This window comes from Haliotis rufescens, unplaced genomic scaffold, assembly GCF_023055435.1.
Source record: "Haliotis rufescens isolate VD_foot unplaced genomic scaffold, xgHalRufe1.0.p SCAF_12, whole genome shotgun sequence".
In the NCBI taxonomy this organism is placed as follows: Eukaryota; Metazoa; Mollusca; class Gastropoda; order Lepetellida; family Haliotidae; genus Haliotis; species Haliotis rufescens.
This window is the reverse complement of record NW_025963802.1, coordinates 12,556,994-12,577,751: the sequence shown is the minus strand read 5'-3', so window position 1 is coordinate 12,577,751 and position 20,758 is coordinate 12,556,994. Positions and strand designations below refer to the sequence as shown.

Here is a 20,758-nt window from a genome sequence, read left to right as displayed (position 1 = left end):
AATGAACATTTCTTTTTTGAATGAGGTCTTAATGAAAATTCTTTTGTGCTCTGTAAAAACTTAAATTCAAATACAGTTTAAAGAATAAATAAATTAAAAATGAAATAGTTTTAAAAGAATGGGAAACAGCTGTGTCAATTAAATTTTTTGGTTTTGGTATGTCTAAACATGACCTCAGCCAACTTGGTGCATGTATATTTGTTTCAAGATTATTTTTTGTATTTAAAGCTGTTTGAAATAACTGACAAGGGAGGTTAATAATTAACCAAAATAATAAAGTGATTCAAAGAAAAAAATAATCACAGAAATTATTGAGACATAAACAGTATCTTTTCTTCAAGTCCTATAATATAATATTTTTGATGAATCGACAGGAAATTAAATATTCTGCTGGCACCTACCCACAACTTTGACTTGAAACAGAGACTCCTCATGGTGAAATGAACAGTTCTCCATCGGCAAGACTGTTTTAACAGGCCATTAACAAAGACAATGACCCCGCTAATGAGGGATGATCACCTGGTCCCCCACCCCCACGGTGACATGTGACATGCCCCGGGGGGTCAAGCATGTGTTTGTTGTCAATGAGCATCACTTTCTTACTATAATATGTAAATAAAGGATTAGGAGTGAAATCTACAACTGAAATATACATGACATGCCTTTAATGAGATTAAGAAATAATCATAATGCTCTTATCATTCAATTTAAACTCAGGAAATCAGGTTGATTTGATAGATAAACCATTTACCAGATGAAAAAAGATTGAAACTAAATTAATCTGACTAGACATATATATTTCTGAAATCAACATGGATGACATTGTACTAAAAATGTTCTACAGAACATGTTTAAATTTTAATATTGTTTAGAATTTGTTGAAACATAAGATATGTTGATTATTAGTTTATGTATTCAAATATTGATATCAAAACTTTATAACTTAAAAAACTCACTGACTTAAAAAAGACTCACTTCATAAAGGACAAATACTTTTCACATATGCTTACATATTTTACAAGAATATTTATTTTCATTTATTTTCATTTTTTTTCTAAACCCCTTAAGCAAAATAAATACATCTCCATATAACACCATATGGGTTAAATAAATATTTGCAGGGTCAAAAAGAAACTCTATTCCCCATAATAAACTCAGAAATCTCATAATATTGACACAAACTATTCATGAATGCTACAAAACTCCCCAAACTACCGCAAGTATGTATCACCCCAAGCTCTACTGACAAGCATATTTTTATAAACCAAGAGCTGAATGACAGTTTTCAATTGAGATGATGCTTCAGACCAGTTATGTGAAAGGTAAACATACAAGTCTCCAGTATACAAAACTGAAGAAAGGAAAAACTCAGGTGCCTTGCTACTCTGTCTTACAGACCCTGATACAAATATATCAAATACAGCCCATGCGAGTCTATAATGTTTGGCAAGTCTAGATTTCTGCAGTGTCTGAAAATGAAGAGAGTCTCTGAGCTCCTTTTTATTAATATTTTTAAAAGATAATTTAACAACTGTTTTTTTTCTGAATGGTATGTTCATTTCAGAGACTAGATATTAGTCTAGTGCCTTGCTAAAGTTCATGTATAGCGCAAGGATGGCAGGAATACAATATTTCACACAAGTTTTTTTCTAATTCTATATTTTTGGATAACCACGAATAACATTTCCTGTTGACATTTGTGTTTCAGGAAGTTTTACCTTGTTTCCAGCAAAATTGCACCAATATTTTGTCAAGAAACACCAACATTAAACTATGAAAATGTTTCTAAAGAGGTACTTTTTTAACAATAAGCAAGCACAGACAGACAGACAGACAGACAGACAGACAGACAGACAGACAGACAGAGACAGAGACAGACATATAGAGCAGTGGGCCATCATATAGGCATCACAAAATTTGTTGAAACATAAACAGGAACTTTTCCTCGGAGTGCAAAAATTACTTTCTATGAATCTAAAGGAAATTAAGTAGTCTGTTTGGACCTGCCCATGATTTGAAACAGGGACATGTTGGACTTAATTCCTCACATGGGTACCATACCTGAAGCTTGTGACTTGAGCATGTTTGACAATAATAACATTTCATAATTTCTTAACAATATTTCATTTAACACTAATAACTCAGTAATAATCATTTAGAAATATTGAAATCCCTGTCTCCAACTAGAAGCCAGTAACTACTTGTTAAAGGTCACACAACTACAAATAAGTGGTACATTTGGGCAATTAGGTTGAGCAATTGTGTCGTAGATTTCGGTGCAATATACGACATGGGTCCTGGCAGATATGCCCCAAGGCAATCAGCATACCCACGTCATTGTTTGAGGACTCACTCACCTAGAACTAAGTTACAATGACCCCATCAAAACACGATAAGGAGATTTTGTCTGACTTTAACCAGGCAAAAACCAATCGTTATTTCCAATAAAAGATCTTTCTCCTGCCATAAAGAATGATGAGATTAGAATTTAATGGAAATTAATCGGTACGTATGTAGATTTGAAGTTTGATAATGGAAAGGATTTGCCCCCTGAATCCTTATCTCTTTTCAGCTCAATTTATCAGAGGAATCTAAGAACATACATCACCGAGATAGACGAACCATTCATCCCCCTCACGGGACAAACTTGTAACGGACGTCCTTTTTAATAAACTCAGTGTAGGAGATACTTGGCATAATCATATAGGGCCATGAATTGTAGTTGTCTGTAGATCCGTTGGTTGGTTTGTTGTTTAATGCAGCACTCAGCAATATTCCAGCTATATGACGGCGGTCTCAATAATTGAGTCTGGACCAGACAATCCAGTGATTGATATCATGAGCATCAATCCACACAATTTGGATCAATGACATGCACCAACCAAGTCAGCGAGCCTGACTACCCAATCCCGATAGTCGCCTTTTACAACAAGCATAGTCACCTTTTACGGCATGGGTTGCTGAAGACCTATTTTACAACGGAATCTTCACAGGTCCCTTGTCTGTAGAGCAGTGGGACTTTACATTCTTGATAAGCATGATAAGGAGGACATCTCATTGGTAGATATTCATACTGGGGCAGATACACTCACATAGACATCATTTACTCCAGTCTTGGATATGTCTTGTTTGTCTGGGATCTCGAGTGAGGAAGGACTGTTTGACAATTAGGTTCTATGTAGAACAATATGCTTGATAATTATGTCTTATGTAGAACAATAATATGCTTAGCTGCTGTTAAATGGTGAATGATATGCTTGACTGTTAGTTCTATGCAGAATATGCTTGACTGTTAGTTCTATGCAGAATATGCTTGACTGTTAGTTCTATGCAGAATATGCTTGACTGTTTGTTCTATGCAGAATATGTTTGACTGTTAGTTCTATGCAGAATATGCTTGACTGTTAGTTCTATGCAGAATATGCTTGACTGTTTGTTCTATGCAGAATATGCTTGACTGTTAGTTCTATGCAGAATATGCTTGACTGTTTGTTCTATGCAGAATATGCTTGACTGTTGATCTATGCAGAATATGCTTGACTGGTGTTCTATGCATAATATGCTTGACTGTTGATCTATGCAGAATATGCTTGACTGGTGTTCTATGCAGAATATGCTTGACTGTTGATCTATGCAGAATATGCTTGACTGGTGTTCTATGCAGAATATGCTTGACTGTTAGTTCTATGCAGAATATGCTTGACTGTTAGTTCTACATATGCTTGACTGTTAGTTCTATGCAGAATATGCTTGACTGGTGTTCTATGCAGAATATGCTTGACTGTTAGTTCTATGCAGAATATGCTTGACTGTTAGTTCTACATATGCTTGACTGTTAGTTCTATGCAGAATATGCTTGACTGTTAGTTCTATGCAGAACAATATGCTTGGCTGCTGCTCTTTGTAAATCAGCATGACGGACACAAGAAGGACAGCATGAAGGACACACATACTGATACAACACACAGCTCAGTGGTGGGAAACCTTCACCTTGAAATGAACATTTTACACTGACACACAAATGTCCTTCCTTCAAATCCACCCAGTGTGAATTCGAGGTGAAAATGAATCCCCATCAACCTATGCTAACCATGAGAGGTGACCAAATGGATCGATCGGGAGGTCTGCCTCACCAAGTATAAACAATATCTATGTATTGTCTGGACCAGACTAAATTATTTACAGGTCGTCATCAAACAGCCGGAACAGTGCAGTGTTAAACATCAAACAGACATCTTACAGACCCATCTTAACAAAACTCATAACTACCAAACATGTCTTCAATCCTTTGTCAAGACTAGATCTTGGGCTTTTTCTATAATATATAATTTAAGACAATTCTGCAAAATATTTTCATTTCAGAGACTCAAGATTATCTTTCCTTGACCACTAAGGACCGGCAGATAAAAGCGCATAGCCAGGAACCCTATATAACTCTTCCACTGTACACGATGTCCCAGTAAGCCTCATCACCATCCCTGCGCATGACGGGGCTGCAAGTGAAGTGCGCACTTCAAAGATCACTGCGGGTCTACATGCGGCTTTGATGTAGGTCATGTGACCCAGGTAGAAAAACAGATTGAGAATCCTGAACATGTCGTGGGATCTGGATGCGATCCCATGAAGGTCATGGGACTGACCCCTGTTGCCTTGGCTACAGCTGACTCTACTTACTTAACCTGGGTATGCTGATCTTTTTTTAAAAGTAAAACAACTTCATCTGTTTTACAAGCATCATGGAAATGTGGGATTTCATGTCTGCCAAAAAGAATTAACTTAGAAAAGGTACGCAATTATTTACAAAGACACGTAAATGGTAAGTGATATGCTTGTTTAGTTCAATGAGAATATTTTCTCATACGGACCCAACCAAAATATATAAAAATCCCCTGAAAGTCTACACTAGTTTTTCAAGTCAAGGCCGTTCATGAGTGGGAAGGATGAAAATATTCTGGTCTTAAGTTTTATTGTTTGGTTGTTGTTTAACGCTGCACTCAGCAAAATTCCAGCTATATGACGGCGGTCTGTAAATAATCGAATCTGGACCAGACAATCCAGGGATTGACATCATAAGCATCAATTGACGCAATTGGGATCGATGACATGCATCAACCAAGTCAGCAAACCTGACCACCCGATCCCGTTAGTCACCTCTTACAACAAGCATAGTAACCTTTTACGGCAAGCATGGGTTGCTGATGACCTATTCTACCCTGGATATTCACAGGTCTCTGGTCTGAAGTATCAATACTAACATTGAAGTATGAATGCTACCATTGTTTCATCAAAATGAGCTCGTTTATTTGAAATACTTGGTAAAATTTTCTTCTAAAATATGCAAATACCACTGTTGAAATAAAAGAGCTGAAAATGTACCTCATCTTCCCCCGTTGCATGGATACTTGCTCATGCTATCAACCACTAGTTTGTTGAGTCAGCAGAATTTACAGACCAACACGTTATAGCTGTACTGTTGCTGATAGTAGCTGTACAGAATATCCCTAGCTCATTCTTACATAATCATTCAATTTAATTTATTGGCTGATATTTGAGTGATGTTACAAAAACTTAATACCTGGGCTATCCTCGGAAATGAGCAACAGATATCTGTTGGTATGTGAAATGGTATACTTGTGTGATTGTCCGACCTCATGTGGCCTTGAGTTACTGGCTAACTATTCATGACCAAGAGCTGCTGCCACACATCAATATCCCACTGCCATTTGTTGTGAAAACTGATACTTCTTTTACAGCACAATTAACCAAGCATGCAAATTGTGAACAGATGAAGTATTGATAAAGCAATTTTTTTAACATTAGGCAAAATATTCATTGTGTTAACGAACAAACACATTTCTAAATTTTTCATTCTGTATCAGTTGTATTTTAGATTCTGCAGTTCAAGTTTCAACAAGAGCTCATTTTAGGTGGCTGAGTTTTCACATCCGGCGATAGATCTGACATTATCAGCCCTAAAATTACACATTTCATAACCTACAAGAGATGCAGGAGTCTAATGTGATATAAACGAGACGATCAGCAGCGGAATCACTTACAAACCCTGTACTTATACCTCCAGTGAGCTGGCATAATGTGCAATTACGATGACACCCAGTCTCAGGCTATGCTATTAACAAGTACACATTTCAAACCCATCCCACTGTCGTCCCTACACTCCGTCACACACAAATGTCGTAAATTGCAAATTGACACAGACGTGCTGTAAGTGCCAGACGTAGGTGAACAAAACAAGCGGCTTCCCCCCTCCGCTCTACCCTCAATAACCCCCTTGTATTTCCTCCTCATAGTTTATATTGCCTAGACAGCGATATAGATTTCAGAGTCGATTGAGATATGTACAAGCAAGGCTGCGCAGCATGAATAAGGATGGATACATATCTGAAATAATTCGACAGTGGGGGCCTTGACTCCTCCATGAACCAGTCCCTGTTTTGAGGAAAGTGGATAAAGATCGTCTTTCTCTTTATTTTGGGTTCAAAGGAATACTATACAGCCTACGTTGTTTAGGTTACATAAAGCCCATGAAGTAATGCTGAGATCCCTATTATTTCTTCTCTTTAAAACATTTTTCAGTACGCTTCTTATTTCATTCAAGGATTTCTTTTACTCTTCTTTTGTTGGTGTAAAGTGATCAACTTGGTCATAAATAATTCTTTTATCACAAAAGTTCATCAGGGATAGAAACTAACAGTTTTAGACCACTATAGTCCTTATAATGATAGCATATAGCAAAACCATTAAACATGGCAAATTTCTACTGGTCCTTATGATACCTTTACCATTGGGCAGTTTGGCAAGGACTATAGGACCAGTGCCAATTTCTAATCCTGTTCATATCTAAATATTGTTCACAATGTATAAATTTCTATAACTAAGCTTTATCATTAATCCTATGAATTTCAAATTTGAACTGCAATGCCGTAAACCAATGAAACTGGTTAGAAAGACAACAGTTTTGTAATATGTGACACAGTGACCCCCTGAAATCAACATCCGCCAATCAAACAGCAATTTCTTTGCTAGCATCCAAGGACAAAGGAGAGGAAGATGTGAATTTCACCACCCATGGCCTGAAGCCCTTGTACCAAGCTCCTCGTGATACCTGCAGCCAACGCCAATGTCAAAACTAGATGTCAACAACGAGATAACACAGGAGCTTTCATGTGACCCTCATGAAATTAACAAGCGTAATCAATAGCGTTACTGCTGCAATGTACACACTATACACGCCCATCAGTCACTGATAGGGGATGAGTAGGCCAGGTTTAGGAGGACAATAGAACATAGGTATGATGTTACTATAGCTTTGACATCAATTAGCTATCGATTTCAGAAAGGACCAGTGCCATGTACATTTATTTGAAAGGAGTAAAATCGGACACTGGTGTCTTGTGACATTGATATAATTCACTGACCTGATACTCCCATACCCAGGGTCGTACATATCAGTACAACACAATTAAAATTTTATTGAAACATCTTAGTTGGGCATCACTAGTGATTCAGGGCAGAACAGGCCCCAAGTTTCCCAGACCCAGAGAATGACTTCCTATATTGCCTCAGCTCCTGTCCAGGACTTGATTTGGATTTTATTTCATATTTTGTAGATATATATCTATAAATAACATAACATTATTTCTGGGACCAGTTGTTAGTGCAGTCCCAACCCATGTTTGCTGTAAGAGTCGACTGACATGCGCCTCAGATGGATTCAATATGTGGCTGGGTGATTGTGCAGTATTACACTCTGGCAGGGTATATCGTTTCTCATGCGCCCAACCACTTTGCCAGGCCCGGCCTGATGACTTACAGGCCGCCGTGATGTAACTGTAATATAGCTGACTGAGGTGTACTACTAGTCTGTCTTACAGACCCTGATACAAATATATATCAAATACAGCCCATGCAAGTCTATAATGTTTGGCAAGTCTAGATTACTGCAGTATCAGGCAAATGAAGAGAGTCACTGGGCTCCCTTTTATTATATTTTTATTAAGATAACTGAACAACTGTTTTTTCTGTACGATATGTTCATTTCAGAGACTAGATGTTAGTCTAGTGTACTACATTCTTTCACACTAGCAATTTCAGATTTTGAATAAACTCCTCAAATGTTCAAATAACCAACACTAAATTCATTCATATTAGCATAAACAATATATCTGAGACATAATTTCAAGCACAAATGCCAGAAGATTACTTCAGTGATGGGAAACAATATATTACACATATTCATACTTTGGAGAACATATTCAAAGTTCACGAAATGAAACTGAAAATAAAAACTCCAACACAACTAAATTCTGTGCAAGAACAAAAAGTTATGTCAGGACTTAAAAACTATTGGTATGGACATGGAAAGGTTGGAAATGAAAGAAGCACTCATACAATCTCAATCATCATGTCATATTGGGAAATGCAGTCAAAGGGAGATAACTGTTCCATGAATATGCTACAATACATTCCCTCCACACTCTCAATCAAATACTACATTAAAGACATCACTTTCTGTAACTGACAATACTTCTTGAATGTTTCTACACCAACCATCCCAAGTTTTCTGATCACCATTAACTGATGTGAATCTGGGGTTAAGATAGATGCCCAGAATCCAATGCTCTCCATAAGATTCAGCTTCAGATTTGACAATGTCTTGTCACCAGGGTGCCGCTCCACAAAGAGATCTTAGCGTTAAGGTGATCATAACTCCCATACTTTAACATGGGCTTACAATGGTCTCAGTGCTAAAACCACTTTGTGGGACAGAGCCCAGGTTGATTGTGTGTCCCAGCACGACCACAGCACGGTTCCCAACACCTGGTTGGTCTGGCCAACAACATTTATTTCTGAGGGTCACCATGACAAAGTTGTGATACTGATAACGACAATCTTACAATCTTACCTTGGTCACTACAAGGTCACGCAAAGATGAATCCAACATGATCGAAAACATGTCAGACTACTTTGATAACAACTGTGGGTGAACCAAATATGATGCACTTCCTAAACAATAAAGAACACCACTCCTCTACGATAGCACAAACTGAATAGCCACAGGGTTTTATGCGAAACAAATCATTCCAAACTGTTATACAAATGGAGAATGGATGCTAAAGAGCTGTAAATAATTTACACTGCGACGCCAAAAAAACTAGGGCTGTTTGAATCATTAAATTTATCAAAATTAGTAGATTTCATAATATATAAACAATTGTATTGAAGTGAGAAACACTCAAAGATTTTCACCAATCTCACACTGAAATCACCATCAAGTTGGCTTAGGCTTCTGGGACCCGTTCCACAAAGCGATCTTAGCGCTACGACTACCGTAAGTATGTGAGTTACGATCGTCATAGCACTAAGATCACCCTGAGGAATGAGGCCCTGGGCATGTGCAATGAGTGAGTGAGTAAGTTTGGGTTTAACGCCGCTTTTAACAGTATTCAAGTTATATCACGGCGTGTCAGCTTAATATGGGAGGAAAGCCCCAAGTGATGCAGGTCTCGGACGTTTATCACTTCGGTGGGTATGGTGCTGACAAACCTAGAAACATAATCGGGGCGAACCGGGATTCGAACCCACCATCATAGGTTTCTGGAGTGTCACAGCGAATTGCGGCGCCTTAGATTACTGGGCCACCTGTGCCCCCGCATGTGCAATTATATGACATCAGTAGAATTTTTGGAAATCAAGTGAAGGATACCGCATATCGCATGATCATGTTTTGGTCCCCCCCAAATTTAATACTAAGAGCCCCTGGACTCAATAGAGAGAACTAGGTCATCGTTCATCCTGATTTACACAGAGATCAAAGAATCTCTTAATCCTCTGAATTTGTTATCAAATTCCTATCCTAACACATTACCTATCTTACAATATACATGAATAAAAAAAATTCAAATCAGAAATATCCCTATTCGACATTAGCCTTAAATGTTATCAATGGAATTCCTTCGCACAAAATATTTCAAACATCTAACACCAATTTTAACAACCAATCTTCCACAATATAACACAGTTATATCCCTCTATACAAATACGAAGTCAATAAAGGTTCGCAGCAGACAAATCGCACCCAGCCCTACCACTACTTCAACAACAAACACCTAATCCTGGTACTAATGGACACTGCTCTTGGATATGAATGCCAATTGACAAAGAGATGGGGACAAGTCAAGCAAATAAACGATTCTGTATACAACACTAGCCAAGTGTGACTAGCATAGAGGGCTAGTTCCTGACCTACTGCACCAATAGGCCACCTGTGACTTCGTTCTAACCCTATTATCAATGTTTAAATCATATTCATACTCTGGTACTTCAGTCTTCTTTCAAGTCTACCATTATTTAACCCACAAATAGACCAAAAATCATTTTTTCATGTATTTTTCCATAAAATCATATCATATGCCTGAGGAAATTGAAGTTTTATGAGGATCTTTTATAATAAGGATCGTTTCTATAACAAGAACTACATGAAAGATAATGTGATGTTATCAATTCTGCTTGCAGATTTTCCGAAATGACATGTGAATTTTTAATTCCGTATAAAATAACTTGAAGCTATTATTACCAGGTTTGTATCCATGTCATGCCTTTGCTAAATAAATGGAACAATATTAGAACTATATGGTTCTGGTAGGGTTGACTATTGGTCTGGAAATCACTATTGCAATAACTATTGATATCAAAAGCAACTACTGCGATAACTATTGATATTGCAAGCAACCATTGCGATAAATATCAATAGTTTTCAGTGTATCATTTTAGATGGATTTTAGAGTTGAATTAAACCTTGGCACTGAATTTGATAACCATAACAACAAATAAAAAGTAAAGTTTGAGATATGACTGATTTTTTTTCTTCTTTACCCTAATAATCTAAGAAAAAGAAACTTCAACATTACCATGAGTAAATTACTACCACTCATGAACAAAAGAAAAACAAATTTGAACATCATTGCATGTAAAATCGAAACTATTGATATTCCTAATTGAAATCAACACTATTGATTGGAAACTGATTTAACAATCGATTTATTGACTTTAAGTGCTTACCAATAGCAATATATCGATATTTTGATTTATTGTGACACCCCTAGCTTCTGCTAATGAAAATCTGTCATTATTCCTGAAAATCAATGTGCAAAAATAAAACTTTGTTGTAAGATAAAATAATTATTCCCATTTTCCCCACTTAGCAACAAAATAAATTCCCATCCTGAAGGGAGACTACTCTAAATGCATAAAAACAAAGGGACATTACTCACCAGTGGTGAATGAAACACTCCACTCAATGGTGCAAGTTTTGGTGGTCCTCGGTCGCAGTCTTCGTAAATATTGTCCAACTGCATATCAACTTCCAAATTTGTGTTGCTATGGCAACTACGCATGGATTGCATACCGCTAGCAATGCTGTACTTGAGTGCTAGGGGGGACCAAGTTTTTCTACGAACATCTTCATGGGGGTAAGGGTATGGGTACACGGAATGGCTGACGTCCAAGGGGGCACTGTTTTCTTTATTGGAATGATCAGAATGGCAAGAAGACGTGCTATACGTCCTACGATACAGCTGTGACGACGATGACGTGCGCTGCTGCGATGATAACGTCCTTGGTGTCGAATGCTGTGACAGATGCGACATGGACTGCGTCATGAGTTGTTGCTGCGATGCCGACTTGTTCCTGGGTGGGATGATGGTGTAATCGGACTCTCCACTGTCGTCTGGTATTGGTTCAAAGATGTACTTGACCTCGTGCGAATATGTGGAATAGTTGGAAAGGGGACTGTATACGTCATCCTGACTTGGGTGGCTTGAGAGGTCATCATCATGGAGACAAAGTTCTGACCCTGAATGACTGTGGGCAGCCATCTTTATGTTTTACTGCATGGCTGAAAGATAAGGACAAAAATTAACTATTGTGTAAGATTTGATTACACTGATTCTAAGAAATTATATACATTGAGAGTTGAAATCAGACAAAAAGGTTTGACCTGACAGCTTTCTTCTAAGGAGAAGGAAGAAAGCACATTTATGTATAAAATCAACCAATGCTGTAAACTAAAAATAATTTAAAACGGTTTCATTTTGTTCAACACCTAGATATCAGTTTCAAATAGAAAGTATATCCCAGCTCAGAAAAGAACAGGAGAATACAGGCTTGAAGGATAACCAAGTATTATAGATAGCAGTCATAAATTGAATGACTGAGACGCTATTTAAAGTTTTTTAACAACAATATCAAATCATGGATTCTTTACCAAATGAGTGGTCTGTTATAAACAAGACGAGCATTAACATTGACATTTAAAACTCATTAATATCCTCCCAGCATCCCAGAAGTTGTAATTTCATGCTGATTTCATGTTAAGTTCATTAACTCAATCAAAACCACATCATCAACTACAGCTGTATCGAGACACACACCAGATCACCCACTACATCCATGTCCTGTCAACCCAGAGACACAATGCAACACAGTGTATCAAATCAGTGCATTACAATCAATAGACTACCTACATCATGTACATTAATGTGTACATGGGAATCTGATCTTGTATCGCCATAACAACAGTGCATATTCCAAACAATGCGTAAATGCAACGGCTCCCAGTCATATATAGCTCGCTCAATATAAATCACACACCTGTGAATAAGATACATTTATTTACAACTTCAGTTGATTGCACGTTCAAGGGCATAATCATTGTTCCTGATAGCAACCAACCCCGTATTATCCACATTTAAACACCATAAAATAGTGTACTTTGAAATCGACATGTCGCTGAGTGCAATGTACACATGTGTGTAGCAGGTGTCATGTAACATGGCAGAAATCTACGATGATCAGCGTGAAATACCTCACATCAACACTCAACTGAAGGATTTAATCTAATGCGCAACCAATTCAGATACCTCAACGATAAGATGAAAATGTTTAGCAGGCATGGAAAATGTGATAAATGGTTGTTCTTTTTCAATTTTAATTTAAATCAAAACGCGAGCCCCAAACTTTGAAACCGACGTACCTGTGAAGATCTGAAACTTGTTACGAACAACAAACACATACCTGAATGCTTGTACATTTCACTGCTGCCAATCACACCCAACACATATGTAAATTGCAAGAGTCTTCAATCTAACATTTTCCTCATAGTTTCAAATATTTGACTACAAAGGTTGCTACCAAAATTGAAAGTCATGTCGCTTTCATCACATAATTGTGCCTCGGAAATCCACGGAATTTGTGAGGTCCTCCTATCAAAATGATCTTATAGTGAGGTTATTCCACTTGGTTGGGCATCACGTCAGTTCAATGATAATTTGATTCATAATTCATGATTCTCATAAACCCATCCACTGCAACAGTGAAGATGATCTGTCAATTCGATGAAGCATAGCTGAGAATTACGGGGCTTCAAATGTCAACTATGTAACCACTTTGTGCTCATTATTGTAGAATAATGTCATTGAAAACCTGCTTTGTGTTTGAAGAAAAAAATAAATTGAAACATAATGTCAAAATTACCAAGTGAAGTAAAAACGACTTTGACAGCTGCCTTTCAACCCTGAGCACTTCCTATGTGAAATGTCCCACCCAAAAATAATTGTAGCAAAATTATTTTGTGTAAATAAAGGTTTAGGTTTTTTTTGTCAGTATTCAACAGTAATGATGCACCCTTATTCTTGATAAATCCTCCTAGATTGCCTGTTGGCAGGAAAATGACACCACAATGAAAGAAAATAATTATTTTTAGATAATATTTTGTTGTTGTTGTCAATATGTCCCAAAGAGAGAGACCCGTGAAGATCTGGGGTAGAATAGGTCTTCAGCAACCCATGCTTGCCGTAAAAGGTGACTATGCTTGTCGTAAAAGGCGACTAATGGGATCGGGTGGTCAGGCTCTCTGACTTGGTTGATGCATGTCATCGATCCCAATTGCGTGGATCGATGCTCATGATGTCAACACTGGTCCAGACTCAAATATTTACAGACCACCGTCATATAGCTGGAATATTGCTGAGTGCAGCGTTAAACAACAAACAAACTTACTTGTCTCATTGTATTCAATTGTTTGATTGTAAAGCTGAAACTGTTTGTTTCAAAATAATTTATTGATTATTTATTGATCTTGTGTATTATTTACTGATTTAAAAATTTAGTTCTGAATGTACTGATTTCCGGGTTAAATCAGACCTCAAGTATGTTGTACTGGAGACATATTCCGTCCTTGAATACCTACAGGGACTTATAATACCAATAAAATCTTGCCCCCTTATAAACCATCTTCTAAATTGACAAAATACCGGTAAACACCACCTTGATCATGTCGATAGATATATGATTTGTTTGTTTGTTTGTTGTTTAACGCCGCACTCAGCAATATTACAGCTATATGACGGCGGTCTGTAAAATAATCGAGTCTGGACCAGACAATCCAGTGATTGACATCATGAGCATCGATCCATGCAATTGGGATTGATGACATGTATCAACCAAGTCAGCGAGCCCGACCACCCAATCCCATCGGTCACCTTTTATGACAGCATAGTCGCCTTTTACGGCAAGTAAGGGTTGCTGAAGACCTATTCTACCTCGGAATCTTCACGGGTCCGATAGATATATGAGAGCATTCAAACACATATATAACATGGACCAATTATTCATAATGTCAATAATCATCAAATCGAATATTATACATTGAGCTAAAATTGCCCAAAATTGTAATAAGAAAACCCGGCCCACAAGGCGGCACGGCAGATGACATGTCCCCGAGGTCACTTATACTGTCCAACCCTTTGTCAACCTTGTCCAGTCTGTCAGGTATCTCCTGTCGGTCTGGGTCGCCCATAAATACAACACTTATGTACAACCCGTACTTTATCTTTTTCAGCTAATACAACACAGTCCTCGACCTCTATCAGCTTTGTTGACAAACCCGCGGAGACAACAACCACATGAAGACAGCTCGTTTTGTTCCTCTAAGATAACACGCTCTCATCGTCAGATCTCACAGCCCCTCTTTAGAAGTGACCACGTCCAACAATACAATAGCCACACTGACCATGGGCTAACATTGTTATTGAGGTGTTACCCATTTCCACATAGTCGGTTTCATTCGTGTACGGATCTGGCAACATTTTCAGAATGCAGATGCGGAGTTGGTATGATTCTTAACATAGGAAACGTAACTCACAAGGCTGAACTGACATACATGTGTGTCTTGTATTTACCCTCTTGGCCTGTTTGTAGATTTGGTATTTACTGCTGGTCTTTAAGTTGTAGGGAAATTGATTTGTGAGCGGTGGGCGCTGCTGTGGTCAAGCTAGGGTCACTGCAGGTGAAGGGACACTTTTAGGACAATGGCCACTCCTAGGCTTAACTCTCGTAATTAGAACCATACATGTGATCAATAAAACTGTATTGTGTGTCATCTCAAACTCCGGATGGACTTATTGGCGATATTGACATGGGAAATTGACATGACAAACTTGTAGATTTAATTATCAGGCATTGTATATCTCTATTCTTGTCAGGAAGGCTGAGCCTAAGTCAGAATTAACAATCGAAAGGGCACAAAGATATATAATAATGGTGAATCTAAGAACTGTTTGAAAAACTTGACATTAAATATACTTATCCTGATTGAACATACTAGTCAAAGAGCTACAAACAAGTTGTGTGATTGACAGGCGCTTGATTTCAAGTGTATGCTCGTGAGAAGAAACGTTAGTTCAATTGCCCAACTCTAGAACATGTTATAAAACACTGACAACATTTGAAAGGTTATCAATCTTTGAAATAAAGTGAATATCTCACTGGTTATTCTCCATTATTATGCTAGCATTATACTGAATTACAGATTGCTTGTTTTTATCGTTTGCTGTGATGCTATTGTCAAAAGCGATTACCGAAGGCTCTGCCCATGAGAATAATGACACAAAATTTAAAAAATGTTTCTTTGTTTTTTTATGACGTACTCGGCAATATTTCAGCAATAAAATGCATCATCAAGTATCTTCTGAAACATTTGTACCCATTTTGTGAAACTATCCATAAAATAAACAAGATTACATGTGAAAACAATTACCCAAAATTCTCACAATGACTCAATTATTTTTTGGCAAACAGCCATGTGAAATACGCTGCCAACAGCAGACTGCTGACATGTATATACGAAGATCCGAATGCCTGCTTGTATAAATAATGCATGTTTATAGCATCTTCTGTCCCTGTACGAAGGTGTTGACAGGAGTGATGACAATGACGTCGTTGCTGCTAAATGACACGCTATAACTGGAGCTGATGAAATGTACACCTGCAGTCTGTGGACTACATGACATATATACAACATGGTAGCCTTGCTCCAAGGCTGTACTGAAAGAAAAGTCCATGTATATGTAGTGATTCTATCTTCCTAATAGGCAAGTCTAGATAAGGACTCCAGTCTCACATGACTCCAGGCACAACTTGTTCTTATAAGTAACATAATCTAGAAATAATGATCTAATAATTATTGACTTAGAGACTTGTGCAAGTCTAACAACATGGCAGATGAAACTGATTACACTAAAATTACCCCACAAGCTTGAACCAAGCAATCACTTTTTAATATACTAATGAAAACAAATAACGCAACATACCCTTACACACTGTAATGCTATGACAAATCAACTTTAGTTTCATGAAAGAATAGGGTGGCCCTTAACTTCTTTTAAGTAGTATATCTCAATATATACAAGAAAATACTGACCCGTGAAGATCCGGGGTAGAATAGGTTTTCAGCAACGCATGCTTGCCGTAAAAGGCGACTAACAGCGGTTATGTAATTTCCAGATTAACTAATCTTAGGTAGAGCCCCTTTAATTACAAAGATTTCCAAACACTGATTGCCCAGACAATTTGTGTTTCACTGTAACCTTGAAAAATCTGTAGTTGAAGTAACAAATCAAAACAACATTTAACCATTAATAATTTAGCAACACGAACAGTTTGTTTAGATGAAAGATATTTCAACAGAAACACCTGTGAATCAACTTCTTGAAAAGACTATTTGAAAAGATATACCACATGTAGTGGTATCTGACTCACACTACTTTTTAAAAAAATGTGAAAACCTTTGACAACTCAACATCTACATGTTAAAGATTCTGGGTCAGGTTAACAGACTGATCGTAGGGCTACGTAACTGCTATACCTGCACATGTACAGCAGCAAAAACTGAATCGTAAGACAGGACTTTCACACACAAAATAACCTCTTAAAAACTAAAATAGCTATAAAGTTCTAGCGCAAGTTTCTCAATTTTTTAAAGTAAAAATAGTGGTACAACTGTTGAACGCAGAGCTACAGATAACTTTGGGAGCAATTGAGTTTTTACTCTTGGGTTTCTATTTTATTTGGGTTATAACAATTTTCATTGGGTAACCAGTATTATTTGACTCATCCATTCATCACTCTTTTGGGTTTTAACTGTTCTAAATATATAGGCTAGACTCAGAAAGTAAATTAGCTCGCAATTGTGTTTCGGAAATTAGCTACGTTGTAAGCTTGCTAAAAAAGCTTCATTTGGTATTTACGCGTGCTGCTTTTATACATTTGAGTTTTTCTGTTAACGCACACGTTTTTGTACGCAAGATAATTGAAAGTAAATGGGTTTTGAATACTTTGGGGGAGTATTTTACGCAAATACGCAGCTTATCTGTAGCTCTGTGGACATTTTGGGCGTCTACTGTTGATGACGACTGTATCACTGATACATAAATAATTACACCATTGTCATGATTATAACTGAAAAGTTTCAATGAAAGTTTCAAGTGAATGTAGCACGACGACAATGTAAATTCTACACCATCACGTACACATACAACAGTACCAGTAAGACTGCAGAGGGAGACATGGCTCTCATAAAAAAAACCTTAAAAACTAAAAAAATCTCGAAACCTTCTCAAAATGCTTGTAGCCAGAGGACATCGCAACATCTACATCTACATCCACATCTACATACACATACACATACACATCTATGTACACATACACATACACATACACATACACATACACATCTACGTACACATACACATACACATACACATCTACGTACACATGCACATACACATACACATACACATACACATACACATACACACATACAACATTACTGCTTGGATCACTTTGGGGGATAAGCCTTGTACATAACAATAAATCATAAAGAACAAAAGGTTCCAGGGCAATTTCATAAAAACAATTGTAGAACTGGGACTAGTTACTTCTACACTGTATCAGTTAGTTATGGCAAACTGCTTAGAACGCTTTTGGCGATAATCTTTCAGGTGTGTGATGTGCACCTGCCTCCTCAATCTGCTCTGACATGTCGGCTATTTTAGTAGTTGACGTCAACCTTGGGCCTTTTGACAGGATGTGGCAAAATATACGATAGATCTAGTGATAACATATTTACCTAAAGCTGACGTTTATTTGAAGGTTTGAAGCTGATTGAAAGCAACTGTTATGTTTCAATTAAACAATGACATCAGGTCTGACAGTGAATCATTTTGGTGTTAGAACTTGTAACATAATTTAGCATCAATGGTTTCTTGTAACAGACACAGACATTAATGACTGGCTGTGTAAACAGTGTGTCTCTGTAACCAGTAGTAAATAGCTGGGCTACTAGTAGAAGCAATTAACAGGAGCTGATGTACAACAGTCTCCCCTGTTTCATAAACCACCAAATGATTGATGATTGAGCGTATTTGCTACTGCCTGGCAATGATTGATGTCGGTTTCTGTAAGGTGAGGTAAGATGAAATGGCTTCAAGATTGTTCCATTATATAGCGACATGTGTGCGTACCTGTGTTCCTGCACATGTGTGTGAAGCCCATTTCTGGTGTCCCCCGCCGTGATATTGCTGGAATATTGCTAAAAGCGGCATTAAACCAAACTCACTCACTCCTGCACATGTACTAGTCCAAACTAATGCTGATTTTATAGTGCTGGACCACTGACAACCAGTTTAACATGACCACCCCACTCCGACAGTATGCTGACTCCGAGACAACCATTCCTTGTCTTATTCCCTTAATCCTGAGAGCTAGGCAAGGTAACAACAAGTACCATCTTTTAACTTCTTTTGGTATGATGCGGCCGGGGGATGGAACCACCAACATTTTGCTCTCCGGACAGGTGCAATTTCTGTGTAAATCTGTAGTGAGTGTGGATCGGGGTCTACTCACACTCATATGGACAAACCAACAAAAAACCTTCATATTGATTACTGAAATACAAGTGTACACCCTCTCCAGCCGTATCACTGATTTAGCCCAGTATTTCTCACTCTCATGGTTGTAATCTGATTGGTTGACTAATTCTAGTGGCGTGTATTTCAAACATGTTTCAAAACGGAGGTGTGGTAGCGAAGGGTTCCAGGTTGTTATCACAACAGTTGTGATATTATACCCTGCATAATCGAAGATGAGCTGCTTTTACAGTTATTATTCCTTTCTTATCAGAATAAATAGTGTATTAACAATATGTTGACCAAAGGAGATGTATACTAATTATCCTGATTTGAAATATTTCCATAACAAAATGAATAAGATTCATAACATGTGCTGCATATTTGTTAAAAAGTGCATACACAAGAAAATGTACTTTCAACAGAAGAGTAAAATCTTCACTAACAAAATACAATTATGTCCATCAGTCCAGAACATTTTTACAGATGTCATAACAAAAATCATTTTCTTTGTAATACTCAACACACTAAAAATGCTAAATATCCTGCTGTTCCATGTTCCAAAATACTAAACTAAATCCAAATGCTATGTACAACAATCAAACCACACCGACCTTGTACATCATGTACATAGCACACCTTGTGAAATGTACATCCTTTTTCAAACCTCTCACTGAACTGATTCTCAAATAACCAGGCAAAAAAAATCAGTCTTTTCAGATTCTCCCTGGGAGAGTACCCTCGGCAGTTTGCCATGTCTCAAGCTGGTTAGACAGTCCTCTATCTTTTAAACAGAGATAACATTTTGAACAAGATGGAGATATCTTGACACCCAATAGTGTGTGAGTGTAATTTGTTAATAAAACCAAGTACAAAACATGTCTACCCTATCATACCGTAACATGTGCTGCAACCTGGATTAAGTAAGCTTTGTCTTATTCTAACATTATTCTAGAACATTTCTACAATCTTAAAACTACAGTTTTAATGTTGGTCTTGTTATCCCTAAAATTAATGTATTACAAACATCATATTTAAGTCATGTCTCAAGTGGACTTTTATCACTTTACAAATGTAATGTTATATATTTATTACTTCCAGGTATAATTCCAACAGGTGATAAGGAAACTCTGGTCCTTGTGTAGGCTTGTCCTCCAAACATAAATAAATCATACAATTTGATCAAACACAAAATAGTTTTCAACAGCAAAAGTTAAGAAATAATGAAAATTGTCTTCCTGTAATTACACATGCACCGTGTTGAGGGTGGAAATCTTGGTAAAACTTCCACCTGTAACCTCTGCTTTGAAAATCTTGAAAATGATAACCCTGTTTAGAAGTATTGATAATTATTTATGTTGGGTTAGAGTCCCTGTTTAGAAGTATTATGTTGGGTTAGAGTCCCTGTTTAGAAGTATTATGTTGGGTTAGAGTCAGGGTTAGGTTGCCCTAACCCTGGCAAAATCTGAAGCAGGATTTCCATGTGGAAATCTTTC

At 37.4% G+C, this 20,758-nt stretch overlaps 1 protein-coding gene across 4 annotated transcripts in view; it reads right to left on the bottom strand.

Annotated features, from left to right (window-relative positions):
* Positions 1-20,758, bottom strand: part of LOC124143390 (leucine zipper putative tumor suppressor 2 homolog) — a 107,632-nt gene that overhangs the window by 26,445 nt on the left and 60,429 nt on the right. For all 4 annotated transcript variants that reach the window (XM_046512358.2, XM_046512356.2, XM_046512355.2 and 1 more), the window contains exon 2: positions 11,292-11,914. In XM_046512358.2, the coding sequence (XP_046368314.1) occupies positions 11,292-11,894 (603 nt within the window). In that variant the 5' untranslated portion in view covers positions 11,895-11,914. The remainder of the gene's footprint in view (positions 1-11,291; positions 11,915-20,758) is intronic.